The 19,249-nt window shown below is 39.6% G+C and overlaps 1 protein-coding gene across 2 annotated transcripts; it reads right to left on the reverse strand.

The window, feature by feature from the left end:
- Positions 1-247: 247 nt before the first annotated feature.
- cryl1 (crystallin, lambda 1) lies at positions 248-19,181 on the reverse strand. 2 transcript variants are annotated; one of them, XM_044131841.1, is made up of 9 exons: positions 19,042-19,181; positions 17,992-18,099; positions 17,501-17,627; positions 13,731-13,892; positions 12,860-12,955; positions 12,354-12,452; positions 6,277-6,385; positions 1,255-1,361; positions 248-653 (listed from the first exon to the last, which is right to left on the reverse strand). In XM_044131841.1, exons 1-9 carry the CDS (start codon positions 19,080-19,082, stop codon positions 549-551), a joined length of 954 nt encoding a protein of 317 aa, XP_043987776.1. In that variant the 5' UTR covers positions 19,083-19,181; the 3' UTR covers positions 248-548. The 2 variants fall into 2 exon arrangements, with proteins under 2 accessions (XP_043987776.1, XP_043987777.1); XM_044131842.1 differs by having other exon boundaries at positions 18,048-18,099; positions 19,042-19,134.
- Positions 19,182-19,249: the final 68 nt, after the last annotated feature.

Consider the following 19,249-nt stretch of genomic DNA (forward strand, 5'->3'; position numbering starts at 1 on the left):
TGAGCTCAATTGTCCCTTAATTTTGAAAGATCATTTTGTTTACAGAGACTTCATAATTAATTTTATGTGTTGTTTCTGTTGTTTTATTTATTTATCTTGAATATCTTAAATGTCCTCCAGTTCCAGTGTTTAAATGTTCTGCAGCTTTGTGTTGATGGAAACCTTGATGAACAAAAAACAAAAATCACCTCTGCACAATAATGGTCTTCTTAAAATAATAATTAAAAAGTATGATGAAAGAAGCAACTCCAGATTAATTCCTTGGTTTTATTCATCAAAACATCATCCCACAATTTTTCTTTTGATTTTTTCCTCACATTAAGTGTGATCGTTTTTACCTGCCTGGTTAAACAACAAAAAAAAAACCCTCTACAAAGTAGACTTGAGAAAACTAAAGCAAGCTCACAAAAATGACGTCAGCATAGCGAATGCTGAACAATTACGATTAACTCAGAGAAATTATTTACAGAGAAATCTTACAGAAATCACAGTGGAGTAAGGTACTTCCTGATTGCAGCGGTCTTAATTCTGGCCTTCGCTCGTTGAGCTCAGTGGTCCTTCTTTAGCTTAGCCAGATGCATGAGCAGCAGGTCCCTCTTCTCCTTCCTGGCTGACAGATGCTGCTGGTCGCTGGGAATGAGCTCAGACATCTCCTGGAGACATCAGCAGAGGAAACGAGTGAGAAATTAAGAGTTTCAGGCAGAGTGTCACGGCCTCGGGCGGACATGTTGGAGGTTTAAGGACAACAGAGGAGCCACGGGGCCCTGGGGCCAACCGGTGGACAATCAACCAGGTCGTCAAAGGTAGTGTCTGTGTGTTCATGTTCAAATGTTAAAACCAGGATTTTGTAGAAACCATGCTAGTTTCCACTCTCAGAAAAATACATTGTCACACAGAACAGATAGTTTGTTACAATCACCATCAAACCAAACTGACTAATCCCCCCACCCCCGCGTAATTAAACCAATTTAAACTATTCCAGATTCATTGCACCTGTTTTCAACCTTGTTTAACTTTTAAGCAGCTTGTAAGAACATGTGACTGCCAGAGAAATGTCTATGGAACTACTGGCTTTCACTAAGTGAGAGCCAAAAACTTCATCGACCTGCTTTAACAGGAAGTAACTACAATTTATTTTAAAAAAAGGTCAATAAGTAAATACTGGTAGAGTTTGAAACTCAGGTTTCTGTAAATGAGCTCAATGTGTCTTATCTTGACCTTCAGCTAACGCCAGCGAAGCTTCCTCCAGGTTACCTTAACGACCCGCTTGGCTGGCTCTCCGAAGAAGTCCGGTACGGGCCCGAAGGAGTTCAGGAGCCTGGCTATTCCCTCTCCGTACCGTCTCATGTAGTCCTCCAAACCTGGAAGAGGGGACAGTGCCGGGAATGAGGAGCAGATCGGGGGGGGGAGATTTCATCGTATTGTTAGACTTAACACAGGCGTGGCGTCCGGGGCAGGAGGGCATCACCGGCTCGACGCAGGGCAACAGTGACAAACCACTTTTACATCCCACATGTCAGAAATTGGTTTATGATTGCACGTATAGGTGAATTAAGAAAGCTGTAATTATATTTTGACAAGACAAAATACCTGTTAGAGATATATCTACCTAGATTCTGACTAGTGTAAAGGATGTCAGGTTTATCATTACGTTGTATAAAAGCTTCAATTCAATACAGTCACAACTTTCAGATGACAACAATTCAATTTTGGCTAGTAATAAAGTAAATATAAGATATCTTCCTTTTTGTTCTGACTAGCCATAATTCTAATTAAAAGTATCTTGAAAGACACCATAATTCAAGATATCATATGTCTATTTATACAGAGGAAATATATAGGAATCGAGATAAAATATCTTGAAAACAAATAATAAGTAGGCAAAACTAAATGAGGTATATCTATAATTATAATTTTGACTGGTCAAAATTCCTTTTAATATATTTCCAAATGAATTATAGACGTCCAGACGGCTTCTCTATTTAATGTATCTTGAATTAACATTCTGGTTAGTCAGAAAGACTTTATGGAAACCTTGGAAAATGATTCCGTCTAGTCAAAATGTCCCAGATTTACGTAGCATTCGGAAATCTCAAAGAAAAATGAAAAACTTCAACAAATGAAAAAAGATTTTTCAAAAATTCTCCATGTTCAGTTGCAGTTTTTGCTCTTCAAAGCAAAACGTTTTGTGTTTGTCGGAAAAGAACAAATGGGAAATTCCTTGCAAATTTCTGCAGCAATCTTCAAAAGTTCACAAAGTTCACATTCTCCGAATACCCCAGTACCGCTCTTTCTGCATTGTGGGGTTGTTCTGACTGTTTTATTTCTGCAGGCAACTGTTTGGGCAGAACTAGAGGGCCTACATGCGATTCTTAATTCATTTCTCTAAAAATGTCATTTTGACTAGTCATAACTCTGTTGGATATGGATCTGAGATCCGTCAAATGACAAAATCGGGTGAGATAGCTTGAAGGGAATATTGACTCGTTAAAATGTAATTGAAGATATGTTGAATTATTCTTCTTCCTGGTCAGATGCTGATATCTTACATTAATCATTCAGGGTCATGAATATGTACTCGTATCACGTTTAGACACCTGGAATGTAGTTACAGATAATCACATCTGTAATTTTATGTCAAAACAGTCTGCCACTGTGGGAAGAAAGTAATACGAAACCCCATTTGGAGTTTGCCTGAAAAACAAACAAACAAAAAAACACAAGAAGAGACCAAAATTCAGCTCTATGGATTCAGCAAGGAAATCTTAAATATCTATAAAAACTGAAAGTAAATCAAATGTAACTTATGTAAGGAACAAGAAACAGTCTGAATAATGTTAAATGCCTTACTAATGAGTCTTAAGTCTCCATTCATCTTATTTTAACTTTCAGAAAGATTTAATGGACTCATTCTCTCATTTATTAATCTTTAATGACTAATTTATGATGAAGTCAGGACACCATTTGGCTAATAATCGATTTAAGTGCTGATCAAGCAAATGGTTACATATTAATAGGTGAGAGTTGTGCACCTGTTCCTCTATAAGACCTGTTGTACACTGAAAATGGGCAAAATTTTATAAGATGCTTCAATCCATCTGGACAGCTTTCACACTGAAAATCCGTAGACGTGAGCCGTCGTTTATGATTATCTAGTTGGTTTTACTTAAAATTTAACGCTAGCTTTGGGAAATGACTCGGCTCGAAACGTCTTTGGAGCTGCAGGATCTCCTGAACACCGACGCAGGCTTTGTAGCAGCGACAATAACGAGGAAAAAAGTATCAGAGGGAAGGTGGGCGGTGTGGTCTGTTGGCATTCCTCTGATAAGGAATGCTGCTGGAGAGGTCTACATGTTTGAATAATAATATTTAAAAAAAACCCTGAAGGGAAATCTGGAAAAGCAATATGTCCAAACTGCTTCAGACCAAATTAGGCCGGGTGCGTCACCCCCCAAAAAAAAAAAAAAAAAAAAGCACTGAAAGAATCTCACGCTGGATTTTAAAGTTGATCCCGGCACGGATCGCCTTCTGAGTTACTGCTCCCGTTTAGTGGAGGATTTATTCCTACGATGTGAAAACGGTGCAGCCTGAGAACTGCTGATATTGTCCTCATGCTGAACCCCGACTGTTTGAATCGTACTCCTACCAACACACAGCACTGCGGTGCGATAAGTGCCATTGTTGAAGAAAGAAATTGTACTAAGTTAGCTTAATTTGGAAAAAGCTTGGCTCTCTATTTCTTCCTATTTCCCGGGTCCATCCAGCGAGGAGTGTGTGCCAATCAGGAGCAACATGCGTGATGACGTCACAGAGTTACAGCGTTTAATCTCACAACAAGCAACGTATGAGTTAACAAGAAAACTGCAGAGTTACAGAGACATACATTCATTACCTGAGACAAAAGAATTAAAACAAAGACAGAGACAGAGAAAGAAAAAGCAAAGACATGTCTTTGGAGAAGGCTGAATGCCAAAACGGCAGGAAATAACAGCGATCTGATCTATTATTGTCATGTTCAATCTCTTTATAGTGGAGGCGTTTCTCTCCTTGTTAATGTATTCATTAAGGCGTACCCCTGGTTCGACCAACCAGGAGCTCTGTATGACCAATCAGACGCTACCTTGGACGCCAATAAAACTTAGAACTTCCCCTAATTTCACGCCAGAGATCAAAGGCCATTTGGTTTCCAAGAGGACAAAGGAGCAGGGGCAGCTGCATCCTAGTCTTCTCTGCTCTAAGGCCATTTGGGCAAATAAAAGCATAAAACAAGACTTCACAGATACCTGTGAAATTCGGAATGCCTCCCGGCCAAATCAAGTAATTTAGTTTAAGGAAAGATTATCTTCACAAACCTAATTCTGGTCTACTGCATTCAGCATTTTCCAAAGATTTAAGTCCTTGCTTTATCACATAAAATCCTGAACAGTTTTCTAATACTAAACAACACATTTTCATTGAAACAATTTCCATTTGGTTCAGATATTATCATAGACAGTACAATTTTCAAATACATTCAGCATTCACCCTTCTAAACTTAGATAATGCACTTTCATTATAAACTTGCTATTAATACTTAGAAAACTGTTAGTGATCTCAACATTCTATGTTGCATTTTAGTTTAAACCCTGCCAGATGTGGTTCTAAAAAACCTTTGATGTTCTGTGAGCCATACAGGCTTCTGCCCTGCAATAGATGCTAATTTCGTGGCTTCCTGAGCCCAGATAACAATACTAAAAGATCTCCTTTGATCTGCATCTAGTTCCTGACCTTTGACATTTACTCTGCTGGATAATTTAACTGTAAATTCTTCACAGAACATCTGTTTAAAACTAAGAAATTTATACAACATAGAATGTTCAAGATACCTTTTACACATGACATAAAATTAACTGGTAAGAAATTTGTTCAAAATCAGACTGTTCAATATACCTTTTACACCTGGGGTAAGATTAGCTGTATTAAGCACTAAAAATAATAATTTTCCGTAACACCATCTACAGTCAACTAAACATCTCACTGTGTTGAGAAAGGTAGTCCGCTGCACCAGGAAGCTTCTTTGCTATTGTCTGAATTTATCCACTCGCACACGTTTCTGTGGTTTTACAGTAAACTGTTTGAACCTGGAGCAGATTTCTGCAACAACTTTGTGTTTGTCAATGATATGTAATCATTGAAATCAGTGGTTTTATATGATGCAAAACAAGGCGAATGAATACTTTTTGTGACATTTTCAGTGGTTTATCTGTGTCTTAAATTTTTAATTTCCCTTTTTCAAAAAGGTTGAACCTTGTTGCTTTTTCCAAGGACTGTGGTTGTCTGTAATCAGATGGGAGCTAACAGCAGCTACAATGTTTTCAACATATCACAACAAATGTTGTCTCTGTCCTTGGCTTATTATCTTCTTTATGTCTGGATAGTTTATTGCCAACACTTGTTTTTCCTTTTCGTCTTACGCAGATGTTTCTGACGGAAAAGTGGGTCGCGTTGCCAACGTCTTTCAAAGGCGCTCCGGGGATTTCCTTAAGGCTACAATCAGGGCCTTTTTAGTGGGTTACCCCTTTAAGGAACAATGTCCCACTGTGTGCGTTAATATTTTACAAAAGTGCTCAGGTAGGGCCCGGAGAGACGCGGAGAGAAGCGGAGCCGGAGTGCTGGGGTATCTGATTGGATGGATGGAAGAACCTGAAAGACAGACCTGGAGCAGGTCCGAGCAATCTTTTAAGAACACGATACATACGACTGCTTCCTGAGAAGGAGAACAAAAATCCGTCCCGTGCTGTAACTACATATAGAGTTGGCACCTGGTTTGAAGGCCGCGATGAGAGCTGTGTGAGTTTTAGATTACTGGTGTGAGGGAGGGCATTCAGCTACCCATCAAAAGGCAGCTTTGTTCGGCCAGACTGTACTTTATCTGTCTGTGTGTGTGTGTGTGTGTGTGTGTGTGTGTGTGTGTGTGTGTGTGTGTGTGTGTGTGTGTGTGGAGTCAGTCAGGGATACTCTCTGGGTTTCACACTCCCCTTTGATATTCTCCATCACCATGAGGTTTTGATCGCAGTGCGACACACACACACACGCACCCACACACACACACACACACACACAACATGGTACGTTACATACATGTGAGCCACGTCACCGACATGAATAACGTGAATTCCCAGTAAGTAGCCTTGACCTCTACCTGTTTACAGATGAGTGAAACGTGGAATTCAAACTACAAAACGCATCACCTGCTTGATCACACACCCAATCTAAACCTAAAGAAGGAAACATTACCTTCAGGTGCGTTCAGGTGCATCGTTTCCATGGGACCTATAAAGGCGTAGCGCATTCCCAGTCCCTCTGACATCACCAGGTCGATATCCTTCACTGATATCACACCGTCCTGTCAGAGGAAGACATGAAACTACAATAAATACCTTAACTACAGAAAACTGTATTTGGCTTAACTAGATTGACAAATGATTATACAGTCAGATGCATCAGCAGGCTACACTTCCTACCAAAACTATTTGTGGTTCTTTAGTCATAGACCAACACAAAGTTGTGGTCTACAACCAGAAGAGAATTTCCTATTTGTTAAAAAAGCTCAGTCTCAGTCAGATTATAAGGAGAGAATGTAATGTTGAAGTCTTGCCAGAGACTCTGATCCTTACACATGAATATCCTTTGATCTAAATCACTCCATTGTAGCTCTGGCTCTTTGGATTGCCTAGTATTGAGTTCCTCCTGTGTTCTCATTTGCTCTCATCAGGGTTCCTGGTCCCTGTTGAGCAAAACCTTCCACACATCATCTCACCAAGAGAATGATGTGTTTAGGGGGTTCTGCATTGTCAGCTTGGCACCACACATAACGATTTGCATAAGGGTCTAAAAGTTCTGGTTTTGTCTCATCTGACCATTTCTCAACAATGACGTTTTGTTAGTCTGGCCGTCGCGTTCCTATAAAATTCAACTCGATTTTCATCTCCCTTCAGTGACTGCCATTTGTCTCACTGAGCTCAATTTGTCAGGATGCAGTACAAACCGTCTGCATCCTGAAGTAGAAAGCTGCAACTTTCTACTTCTAAGTAACTAAAAAAAAAAACCCAACTTCTACATTCAAGCTTGTTTATATGCAGTTTGCAAGAGGAAAGAGGGTAATGAGAGAGGGGAAGACGTGCATCAAAGGTCATCAGACAGGGTGTCAGATTAAACTGTAAAGAGCCAAGAACATGTTATTTAGAGCAACTCAACAAAGCTGCAACTTCCTACTTCTAACGTCTTCTCAGTGCCAAATTGTTCCTGATCCCGTCTTTAAACACTCTGGCTATATAGAGTTTCGCTAGCCCAGCCCAACCTTTGTTGGGTCGCTTTGTTAGGGCAACCCAAGAAAACTGCAACTTTCTACTTCTAAGAAACTCAAAAAATAACAAACTTCTACATTCAAGCTTGTTTACATGCAGTTTCCCATTTCTGTTCATGCCGACTTTTCCAAGTTCCTCCACCTTTTTCTGGTAGAAGAAAAAGGAGAAGTTATTAGTCTACGTCTGGTTGTAGTTTTAGCAATAGTAGCGTATGAAGTGAACAAAGCTATCCAGTCCGTGTTGGGCACACTTCCAAAATGAGGAGCAATTAAAGTCAGAGCTTCTCTCTTTGCAGTGATTGTTTAGAGTGCACACAATTCCCGGTAAGCTTCATAGGGTCTTCAAGTGATGTATGGCGTATTACATACATCACTACCAAATGTTAGCAATTGGGTAAAAGCAGATCCAATAATTGAAAACCTCAACAGAGTTTTTGCCACCAGGAAACAATTGTTTTTTCATAGCAGGGGGTCCAGACGCTCTGGATGAACCAAATCGAAGAACAAGGTTTTGTTGGCTATAGAGGCCTTTATTTGCAAGAGGAAAGAGGGTAATGAGAGAGGGGGGAGACGTGCCCCAAAGGTCATCAGACAGGGTGTCAGATTAAACTGTAAAGAGCCAAGAACATGTTATTTAGAGCAACTCAACAAAGCTGCAACTTTCTACTTCTAACGTCTTCTCAGTGCCAAATTGTTCCTGATCCCGTCTTTAAAAACTCTGGCTATATAGAGTTTCGATAGCCCAGCAGCTTCTGTGCAGGGAGGAGACAGCTGAGGATGGAGGGATGGAAAGAGGGCCAGACGGAGGGAGTGGTTCAGGTGTCTCTGGGTTTGAGATGCCTGTTGGCTGACCACAGAGGAAACAGATACAGAGAGGTGGAGGAACGGGACAGGGTCGCCTTTGTTTGGCCCCTGCGTCCAACAACGGTTCTGTTATCTGAGAGAAATGGGGTCTTTTCTCTTCAGTAATCACTGGGGGTAACGAGGCGCTTTCTCAGCCGCTCTGCTTTCCACCGCTGGCCTCGACTCAAGGCCCCGTTTTTTTGTTTTTTTCCCGGGTTTGTGTGCATTTCGAGGGGTGAGGGAGAGTTGTGTTACGTAAGGAGGAACGTGTAAGATTGCAGTCAGAATGGCGTTCCTGATAATCGACGCAGACCTTTGTGTCCTGTTGGAGTTCTTTTTTTGTTTCACAAACCCAGCAGTCTTTTTTTTTTTTTTTTTACTTTTACAGCTCGTTTTGTTTCTGATGAGGGTTTAAGTAGGGAGTATCAGCAGAAAGATACAATGTGTGCTTTTGCTATCATTTTTGTCCACCATCCTTCCTACTTTTCCCTCTTTTTTTTTTCATTTTTTCCTGTTTTTTGTGTGAAATGGGCTAATGAAGCCTACTGAGCAACTGCTGCTCTGTGAAACTACTTTTTTTCTGACTGCAGTGACTGGTGATGGAGTGTTTAGTGAAACTATGCAGCTACATTTAAAACTGCATTGAGAAAACATCCTGGAACTCCATGAAGCTGAAAGAAGGCTAATTATTTCTATCTTGAAGCATATTTTTGATAAAGTTTCTAACAGACAGCAGAGGTCAAATAAGTTTTATATTTGAAGTTTTTTTTTAATATGCCAGTTATGCTCACAGAGCAGGCCTCCCCCTCTCAGCTCCTTCAGACTAGTCAGCAGCAATTAGCAAACACCTGGTGGAACTGAGCATCTGCTGAGCTCAATATAGGAGCTACTTTTCGGTTGTTAAAGGGTTAATAGAGGAGCCATGTTGTGATGACTTCCTGAAGAAGGGGTTTCAGAAAGAGCAGGAGCTTCTTAAAGAGACAGAGACCCAATTTCAAGGTGTCTCTTAAATTACAAAGTGAAAATTTCTTTAAGTCGTATTTGATATATGCAGCATTTTTATGACTGAAGGCGACATTGTTACTTGATCGTGCTAAAAATGGCACTATATGCACATATGCCAAAATGTCAAGTGATTCAGATATGAATGATGTAGCAATCCGAACTTTTAAACTTCTGTCAACAGCAAGTTACATCTACAATGGTGAGTAAACATCTTCAGCCCTCCTACGTTTCCTGTCATCCGAATCTTTGTCTAATCCTTTTGTGACCTTGAGTGATGTTTGCTCAGGCCTAACGGAGGCTTGCCTTATGTTTCTGCCTTCTTGTCTTCTACCTGGAAAATCTTGCTGAAGCGGTCTGCAGCCAATGTCTCTCACATGCTGCTGCGTCCGGCAGCAGCGGACGTGACAAAAACAGCAAACTTCTGCCTGCTGCTTGCATTAATGAGGCATATGTATGCAAATCAGCTCAGTTAGACACTTACTGTGCTTCCTACACATGTTTGCAATGAGAAGGACACAGTTTCCCCTCATTGGAGCTGATTTACAATGAGAACCTGTTTGACTGAGCCGACAACAGAATGAATCTGCTACGAGCTTAACTTCATGCGTACTTTATTTGTTGTACAGTAAAAAAAAAAGTTGCATGTTCACTGGTTTGTTTTGATACTTTGCTAAGTAGAGCGATAATTTCTGTTTTACATGACGGATGGTGTTTCAGAGACGTTTCATACAAACCGATGTCACGCAGCTACACCTTGTGTGGATGCATGCCACTTACAAAATGTAAAAAGGCAGTAACATTTTGAGTGTCGACAGCCTTTCTAGTGACTGATGGGACGACTTCCAGCCTCCACTCACACAGCTTGAGCATCTTCAGAAGTGAAATTTAACGCTTCTGCAAAAAAGTGGCTTTTTGGCGGTGACCTCCACAACCTCAGGGGTCATAAATCTGAAAATAAAGCGATGAGGAATGTCATGAGCGTGAAATCTCGTGTGGCGGATGCGCAGATCAGCTGAAACTGCAGTTGAATTTCGTTGAAGTAATTACCTGTGCTTTAATTCCTAGAAGAGAAAAGTTGACTCCCAGCGACTGTTCAGTTGGGTAACGGTGACCATCACAGAGCACGTTCTCACCTGACTGCAGGTGAGGACAGTCAGGTGAGTCAGCAGTGGGATGAAAAGCCACTCGTTCATTCAGTGACTCCTCAAAATCTCACGGCTGTGAGGAGAGCTGTAAGATTTTTTGCTGAAACTTAAGAGAGTCTGCATGGATAAACCTTAGGAAGCTCAGCGCGCAAAATCTCCTAAGCGCTCAACCATAAAAAACAAGTTCAAAAGGTTCAAAGTTCAACAATGAATAGTTTGGAATCCGAAGCAGCAGCAGCACTGACTGCTTGCTCTCAAACTTATTTAATGTCTAGCTGCTCTTTAGGAGAAAAGACATTAATGCAGCGGCACACTCCTGCTAATCTGCTTAGACAGAGCTAACCTTTTGTTTAGTGCTTTAGACATCTGCTAATTTTGAAAACATTTACCGGTGGCATACTTCGCTTTTCCTAAAGCTGCAGTTTACTTGGCTGTTTTATAAACTTTCAATTGAACAAATGTCAATGTCTGTGTTGACGTTTTTGACTGTTTGCAATTTTTCAAGTAGAGTTAGTAGACATTTATATTCATGCTCTTATTTTGAAGGGGGCAAGGACTATTTATGTTTCTTTTCTTCCCGTTTTCCACCGAGGACTTCCTGCAGCAAACGAAAAGAGAAGGACCTCGCTGCAGCAACCAGAAAGGGGCGGGGACGGACCACCGTCAGTCTCATACATTATTTGGAAATGGGACCATTGTACTCCGAAAGTGAAGGGGGCGCTATTTCCTATATTATCCTTGATCTTCCGTTTTTATTTTCTTTTGAAATCTGTTATATAGCTTCACCTTTAGGAAGGAGTTTCACTCTCAGCATGTATTTGAACGTCTCTCTTTTATTTAATTCAGCGCAGCTCATAGTTTTTACCAATTCTGCAGCTTTCTGTGTACTTCTGAATCTGCTCCTTAGTCGCATCTTTTCGGGCCTGATACTGCCTCTAGTGGCGTGGAGGTGGCAACACAACTAATATGTTACCACTACTAAATCAGAATAGCACAAAGTCTTTATTATTTATTATTTTTTTATTTTCTTAAGGATGTAGAGCTAATTAAATGACCTAAACAAGACCTCAAAATGGTTCCAGTTTCTCTTGATGGCCAACCTGTTGAAACTGAGGCAAATATTAAATTCCTTGGGTCATTCCTGGACAGTCAGCTCAACTTTGCTAAAAACAGACTATTTTTTTTTTTAAAGAAATGTTTTCAGAGACTTAAGGAGACCCAGTGATCTTGGGGTTCCCAACTAGAGCTTGTGTAGAAGACAATGTTGAGTATTTTGACTTTTCATCTCCTGACTAAACCTCGGCTGGTTTAGTCACATGAGCTGCAGAATAACAGACAAACTTTTAAGAATACTTTAAATGGCAGGTTGCGACAGACTGGCGAATTGTCCAGGGTGAACCCCGCCTCTCGCCTGGAACGTTAGCTGGAGATCAGCACCAGCACCCCTCCCAACCCCTCTAAGGGACAAAGGTGTACAGAAAACGGACGGATGGATGGCAGGTAAAACAACTCTGTCTCAACTATTTGCTGAAAAAACAAGGAAGACGGCAAGAAGTTTCAGCAGAGAGCATCCATCCTCTTTATTCATCAGTTTGAACCTCTGAGCTCATGAAGGCATTACTGTTTCCCTCTGGTACCTAAGAGCATTGATTACAAGTCATTATCACCGGTGAAGTGGTGGAGCAAGTGACGTTTCTTCCGTACACAGAATGCATCGCCGTAGAACTACAGTTTAAAATCGACTGACATCCAGAGCGCTTTCTGACCGAAGTCCTTCTGAGGTCCATTAGACTGGCGCACCTCACAAAGTAAGTCGCATCATCGAGAAAGAACTATCGGAGCAATATCTCAAGAAAACAGCCAAGAAGTTAAAGCTTGGGTTCAAATGACAGATAACAATCACATTAATAAATAAATTGGTCACGTAGGTTAAGACTGTTTTGAATAAAAAGAAAAGAAATGTTGCAACTTGACTTCAGTAACAAAACAATAGAAAACCTCACCCTGACACTCACCTGGACCAGCCTCCATGACTCAGCAATAATGGCAGCCTGAACTCTGTTGACGGCAAAGCCGTCTATCTCCTTCCTCAGCAGGACGGGCACCTGGCCGACCTGAACCAAAACAAACCGGAGGTCAGGCAGGAGAGACACAGAACCACAACCTGAAATTTAAAGTTTGGCAGGAATTTAGCATTTTCCTTCAGATTCACCTACAAGAAGTGACAAAGACATTGCATTCACAGTCAAGCTATGGCTGAGACTTCTGGGAAAAATCTCTCTGTTGTTTTCGGGGATTAAACGTTATGAAGTTCAACTTTAAAGTCCTACAAAGTCCTTCGTTGAAGCAGTGACTTATTGGTTATGGATCGGCAGCTGTCATGTAGAAAAGGACTCAGAGCCATCAATCCACCCTGCAGTGTTGGTTTGACGTCACAGCCCATCACACCGGCCAGTCATTTCATCACCCCAACATGTTCTAACTTCAACGATCCATGGGAAGTTTAATCTGTAATCCGCACCTTGGTCATCAGGGAATGGGTGGCGTCCATAACGGCTGCCATGGTCTCTGGGTGAGGCACCAGCTCGACCAGTTTCACATAGTAGGGTGGGTTTACCTGGAGGGAGCGAGACACGAACAAGGAAAGCTGATTAGGTCATTAATACATCGCATGCCACAATCCTTTTATCAGAATACTTGCTATGGTCACAAAATCTATTCATTCGTCACTGTTGGATGATGTGCAGCTGTTGGTGTGGATGAGAACCTGCAACATCTAAAACTCTTCAGTGTTTCTGCTTTTCTGGAAGATAGTTGATTTGTTTCACATTACTTTTGTGGTTGGAGATGAAAATACAGTATACGAAGATGTATTACGGCCGTTGTAGGTATTAAAAAAAAAAAAAGGCAGAATAAATTTGATGTTTTGAGATTAATCTCAGAAATTTTCCGTAGACACAAATACAAGGAGACTTCTGAGTTTTAAAAGTTGTGAATTTGCGAGAAAAAACTCACACATTTTCAAGTTCATCTCAGGAGTTTTCTAGAAGAGGTATGAACGTTTCTGAGTTTGAAAAGTCAAACAGCTTTGACTCTGTTCCTGAGTCTGTTTCAAACTCAGGAACGTCCACGTCTTTTCTAGAAAATTTCCGAGAGTTTTTTCTAGCAAATTTTTCAAACTCATACATTTACTTGTTTCTTCTAGAGAATGTCAGTGTTTTTTTGTTTGTTTTTGGCAGAAATGTACTTTTTCTTCTCGTTCTCTTTTCTATCCACAATGGCCCTGAGGCGCGTCATCACAAATCCTCCGATACGCTCGTTAATTAGCGCGCTTTCTGTTCCTTAGCGGGTTTTCAGTTGGACGTTTGCTGCAGCTCTGTGTTGGCACCGACCGGATGGGACACCAGGCAGCGGCTTCTCTCCTGCACTTTGGCGAAGACGCTGCTCGGCACCAGGCAGGAAGTGGAGCTGCTCAGGATCACCGCTTCACCCACGAAACGTTCGACTTCCTGAAAGACGCTCTGCTTGACTTCCAGCTCCTCGAAGACGCACTCCTGGAACGCAGGAAGACGAACGCAGATTCGTGACGAGACCAATCGTTAACTGCAGCACCTTAAACTAGCATTATCTGTTCTTACTTTTTAGCCTTTTCACAGATTTGTTAAAAATCCATAAATCCATAAAGCACTGCTTACATATACTAAGATTATGAGACAAAAGCATATTCTTTGTCACCTTGAGGAAAATTTGTCTCAGGCTCAAACGTCCCACGCTTCACAAATAAGACAGAAAAAATACATTGTAATAAAATAAAATGCAATATTTGCTGTTTTTGTCATCACAGAATAACTAAGCCATGCACTTAATGTATATTTAAAAGACAAAAACAATATTATTATAAACAATTTCTCTCTTTTTTTCCTCCACCTACGTGACATTTATGCGGCATAATTTAACTGAAAAAAAGAAACAAAAAAACAAATCTGTTAAAAGGACACGGTAACAATTATTCAGAAAAGTATTTTGGGGTTTGAATGCGAAAGAACAAAATGTCTACAGTGAAACATAACGTGATTCTAGAAGAACTTAAATCAGATTCTTTAATTATGCTGACACACATGATCAAAGTGTTATTGCACCTTTTTGATTTTTATGTTTTCCTTCAAACAGATTTGTTTGCTTTCCAGTGTTCAGATGTAAGGGATAACTCTCACATCACATGAAGGTTTCGAGATTAGTTCATTGGTTTAACACAAAGAAAACTAAACTGTAGTTTTTCAACATTTCTTTGAAGGGATTTTCTACCTTTTTATTGTCTTTCACACTAAATCCATCACACATCACTGTGCTTAATGCTCAGGAAAAATAAATTGAGTCAAGAGCCAGTGGGTAAAACTAACAGGGCTCCGTGTCAGATCATATTTACTCTCCATTTAAAAAAAAAAATCATGGATTACTAGTTAAAAGGTCGCAGACACTTTGATTAACCTAAAAAGTTAAGTAATAAATTATAAAAATGTTAGATTAATTGCACCGTACTTAGTATAAGAGTGGCACATGTGATTTAGTAAAAAAAATAAAAGTTAAAAAATCCTAATGTGTAATTATTTCCTTACTAAACAAAAGTTCTCACATTAAAACTGGGATTTTTCTACATTTTTAAGCCCTAAATATAGATATAGACAGACAAATCACAAGAGAATAATATTTTCATAAAACCTGTGCATTAAATATCCTGTAAGTTATTAAAACGATTCTAATTAAACTCTTGTTTTCAGGTTCACTCCGAGTCAGCAAGTAGGTTTCAGTGACACGTAATTATTAAAACAAAGAAAGTTGTGAAACTTTTTATAAAGGAATTTTTTGAGTTTTGATTTTTACAATGAAATTGATAACAATGGTAATACAAAATATATAAGGAGATACTTTGAGTACACCAATCAATTTGTTGTGGATATGAGGATTTAAAGTCATGCTCCACGAAAGGGTGTTCATTTATTACATCTTTTATCAATAAATTAATTGTGACACATTTTTCATCAGGATAAGATTTAGATTTATTGTAGTCACAATAAATTTTAGTAAAACGTCCATAGTCAGGATTTTTAGCTTTACTACTTACTCCACTGTTTTTTTGTAGTTTTTTTTTTTCAATGAAAGCATAAAGAAATATCAATAAATTTTTCAAATATGTGCACAGTTTAGTGATACAAATCACACTTCTTTTTGTGACCGGAGTCCTAAAGAAGCGTGTTACAAGCAGGAATGATTTTCCAAGAGCAATATAGCATTTGTGTTTGTGGGACTATATTTGCTGCGACACCCGGTCACAGTCGCACAGCCACCTAAAGAATCTGTAATAAAAAGTTCTTATCGTCTCTTTTATCGTTATCACAACAGGGCCACAAAATACTGTGATGAACACCTTAAAGTGAAACCACGGCTCCGACCGGTGAGGTGAGGATCAACATCAGTCCTGTTAATGATCTGTAGTTTGAATTGGGGAAAGCTCTCTTGGTTCCTCCTCTCGACTGAAATATGCAATCGACAGAAAAGTGAACCGTCAGGTAGCTTCATGTGGTAAAAACACAAGAAGTGAACAGCGATGCCAAGAAGGTAAAACTTTGTTTTGTGTCGAATTTTCTTGTCTACGTTGTTATTTTTTTCCCCTTCCTCTGATCATATCTGCAGGGAAGAACAGCACCCTTGTCTTGTGGGCCTCCTTTGGTTCTTTGTGTAAAAAAGGTCAGCTTTCTATCCGATTTCAGGTGACCGGAACAACATTTTAAAAGGGTTTTAGCGCTGATTGTAGTTTGGGTTCCTAAGAGTGGTGGGAAAAAAAGGAGATTAGGAACTTTCATCATAAAGGGGTCAAAGTGTGAATTAAAAACCTCCTGTCTGTTAAACACCGGATGCAAGAATCATTTGGTCAAACGTCAGACTTTTCTTTTCCTAATCAATAAATCCTTCAAAACAAATCACGCGGGGCGTCACCCACCTACAAAAGATGATTTTCTGCTCACAGCTCACGTAAAAAAAAGACATTTAGAATTAGGATGTTACATAATATCAATAAAAAAAAATCTATTTTGAAAACAGGAGAGTGAGCTTAATGAAAAGTATATTTAGTACCTGCTTAAGAGCCATTTTCAAAAGCTACTTTTAATCTGACAAAACTCATTCTCATATTCTGACTGAATGAATGTGGCTTTAGATATTTCATTCGTCTCTTATCTTACAATATGTGATTGGGGAATAAAGCTGAAAAACACAAATATTTTCCCCCAATCAATTTTTTTTGACAAACATGTTGAGCAGAAAATTTTAGAGCAAATTCCACTTTTTTTTGTAATTTTTTTTTTGTATTTTATTTTATTTTTTTTAGATTTGAACTCAGTATTTTGTGTGTTTTAGCTCATCTGATTTGTAAGATCTAAGTTCTGCTTTTAATAAATAGAGACAAACAGGAGCCATGACAGGATGTGATGTCACTGTGAGTCTGCAACCTAATCGTTTCTTTCTCTTTTTCAGTCATTTCTTATTAACGACAAAGAAAATCTGTAACAAATAATAAAACCCCAATGCAGTTCAGAGTGAAGCCGGGCATATTGTTTTGGTTTTGTTTTCAGATTCTTCTGAAGTCAAACTAAAAGCTGTTTTGGTCCACAGAGAAAAAATATGAGCTCATCCACATGCGTTTGTAGCCATTACATCTCTGTCGGACACTTCTTGTTTTTATGTTGCTGTTGTGAACATTGAGGTTTTTCTGCTCCTTAAATTAGCAAAAAACAAACAAGAAAAAGAATGTTTTTAGCCACCAGACACTTTTTGTTTGCTTTGGTTTTAGGACAAGTAGAGTCCAGAAACCATACATATATATGCGTATAAATTATTAATTTTAAATTTTAAACATATATTGAGTTATTTCACTTAGGCAAACAACGTGCTATTCTGCCCCCTTCAGTATAATCGAGGCAATTAAAGAGCCGGGATGTTTTGCACTGAGCTCAATGTTCTCAGTTTATCAAAGGAAAGTTAAGATAGCACTAATTTCTTTAAGTAATAGAAATCGTCGCTGTCCAACCACATTCAGTTTGAAATCAGCGCAGCATCTCCTCCTTGGTTTAGAGGAAACGGACGCAGACTCGTCTGTTTGAGTTACCTGGACGAAAAAAGCTCCCTCCAGTGCCGGGGCCAAGTCTTCGTAGCAGGAGAGCAGGGCGAGCTGCTGCGCGGCGCTGAGGTCCCCCCTCAGCATGCGGGCCTCTTCCAACTCCTCCATCTGCTTCCTGAACCCACAGAGAAATATGTCAAGAACCTCCAACGCAACCAGACGGGCTTCGGAGACGATAAGAACTCTCTAGGCAGCATTTCTGTAGAACTCCCTGGGGGAATTGTTAAAAAATGCAAGCTGTTTCTCAATGCTCTCCACCCTAACGATAAGGAAATAAAATATAGCTTATTTAATAGACAATCTAATGTGGAAAAAAAGGAACTCTACAGGGAGAATTAACTTGTTGAATATAGTAACTGCTAGTATTTAAGATCTCTTTGTACTCTCTTTTACTACATGGTATGCAATGTTGGCTTTTAACAGTGAAGATTTAAAGAGCCTCCCAAGAGGAACATATTCTATGCACATTTGTAAGTCACCTGATCTCCGTGATAGCCCTTGCAGCCTGCCCTGGTTGGTTGTCATAGATTTTTACCTGGTAGCCTCCACTGATGAACACCATGGCCCAGGAGCGGCCAATCAGACCGCTAAACACGCGGAGGAAGAGAAGAAGTGTGAGGAAAAAAACAACTGAAACTTCATGTTGCAAAATCTTGCGATTGATTAAATTTTTTTTTTTTTATTACACATCAGCAAATTTAAAGCATAGTGAGTACTGTTTATTCTTGAGACTAACTGCTTGAACATAAAGTAGGCTTCTGTTTACCATTTTCTTATGTCTAACTTAATAACTGCTAAAGGTCATTTCTGGCCTTCTCTGAATCTCCTATTGTGTAATGATACATCGACTGAGTGCCCTAGATGAGTCCTTTGCAAAAACATAAAAACAAGTAGGCTACTGCCTCAGTGAAGAAAAACAAAAACAAAAAAAGTTTACAAAATTTCTAGCTAATTTTTATTTCAGGCACATCTGAGTCACCAAAATTGATACATGACCTGAAGAAGACTAAATGCTGAACCTGAAACAAAAAGTGATTGTAATTCTTTTTTTCCTATTTTTTTTAAACCATATTTACCATATTTATATGCAAACTGCGAACTTTTGTAAGCTTCCTCTTGCTTGTTAGTGCAACTGCTGACAATTCAGCTAAAGATGACTTTGTGTTTACGTAACAGGTCAAGAAAAAGGTCACTTCAAAAGACCACCACGTTCAGCTGACTGCACAGAAATGCTGATCAGGGTACAAGAAATGGGTTAAAATGTAAGCCTATCCCGAAAGGGATCGCAGAATATAGACGTATAGTCAGCATGGCTGCAAATTAATTATAGTAATGCTGCAATCGTGTTTGAAATAACAACTCGGAAACTCTAGCTGAAAAGAACAGACGCAAAAGACCCCAAAAATTGGCATGTAAAACTAAACCTGCGTGAAAAAGCAGTAAACCGAAGATGCAGACGCACAACCTGAAAAACATCCAAACTCAACCTGAACTTTAGAGCTGCTGTTATTTTTCTGTTGTTTGCTCACCTGCCGATCACAGTGATGGTTTTCAACTCAGAAGTGCTCATTATTTGATCTTATAGTGGCCCAAAAACCAGAACTGAAATAACTGTGTTACTACAGAAAATCTTGCACCGCCCCTCCGGAGTCACGCTGTCTGAGGGGTACGGTAGCCCAGATGGACAAACATACTATGGCAACGCATTCAGTATTAAGAAGATGTAATATTTTGGGG

This window comes from Gambusia affinis, linkage group LG11 (genome assembly GCF_019740435.1).
Source record: "Gambusia affinis linkage group LG11, SWU_Gaff_1.0, whole genome shotgun sequence".
In the NCBI taxonomy this organism is placed as follows: domain Eukaryota; kingdom Metazoa; phylum Chordata; class Actinopteri; order Cyprinodontiformes; family Poeciliidae; genus Gambusia; species Gambusia affinis.

Excerpts from the sequence above, each read along its gene's own strand:
- cryl1 (XM_044131841.1), bottom strand. The coding sequence starts at position 19,082 with ATGAGCACTTCTGAGTTGAAAACCATCACTGTGATCGGCAG. Across the intron at positions 18,100-19,041 it reads ACCATCACTGTGATCGGCAG|CGGTCTGATTGGCCGCTCCT; the intron begins GTGAGCAAACAA and ends CCGCGTGTTTAG. Across the intron at positions 17,628-17,991 it reads AGGGCTATCACGGAGATCAG|GAAGCAGATGGAGGAGTTGG; the intron begins GTGACTTACAAA and ends CTGTGGGTTCAG.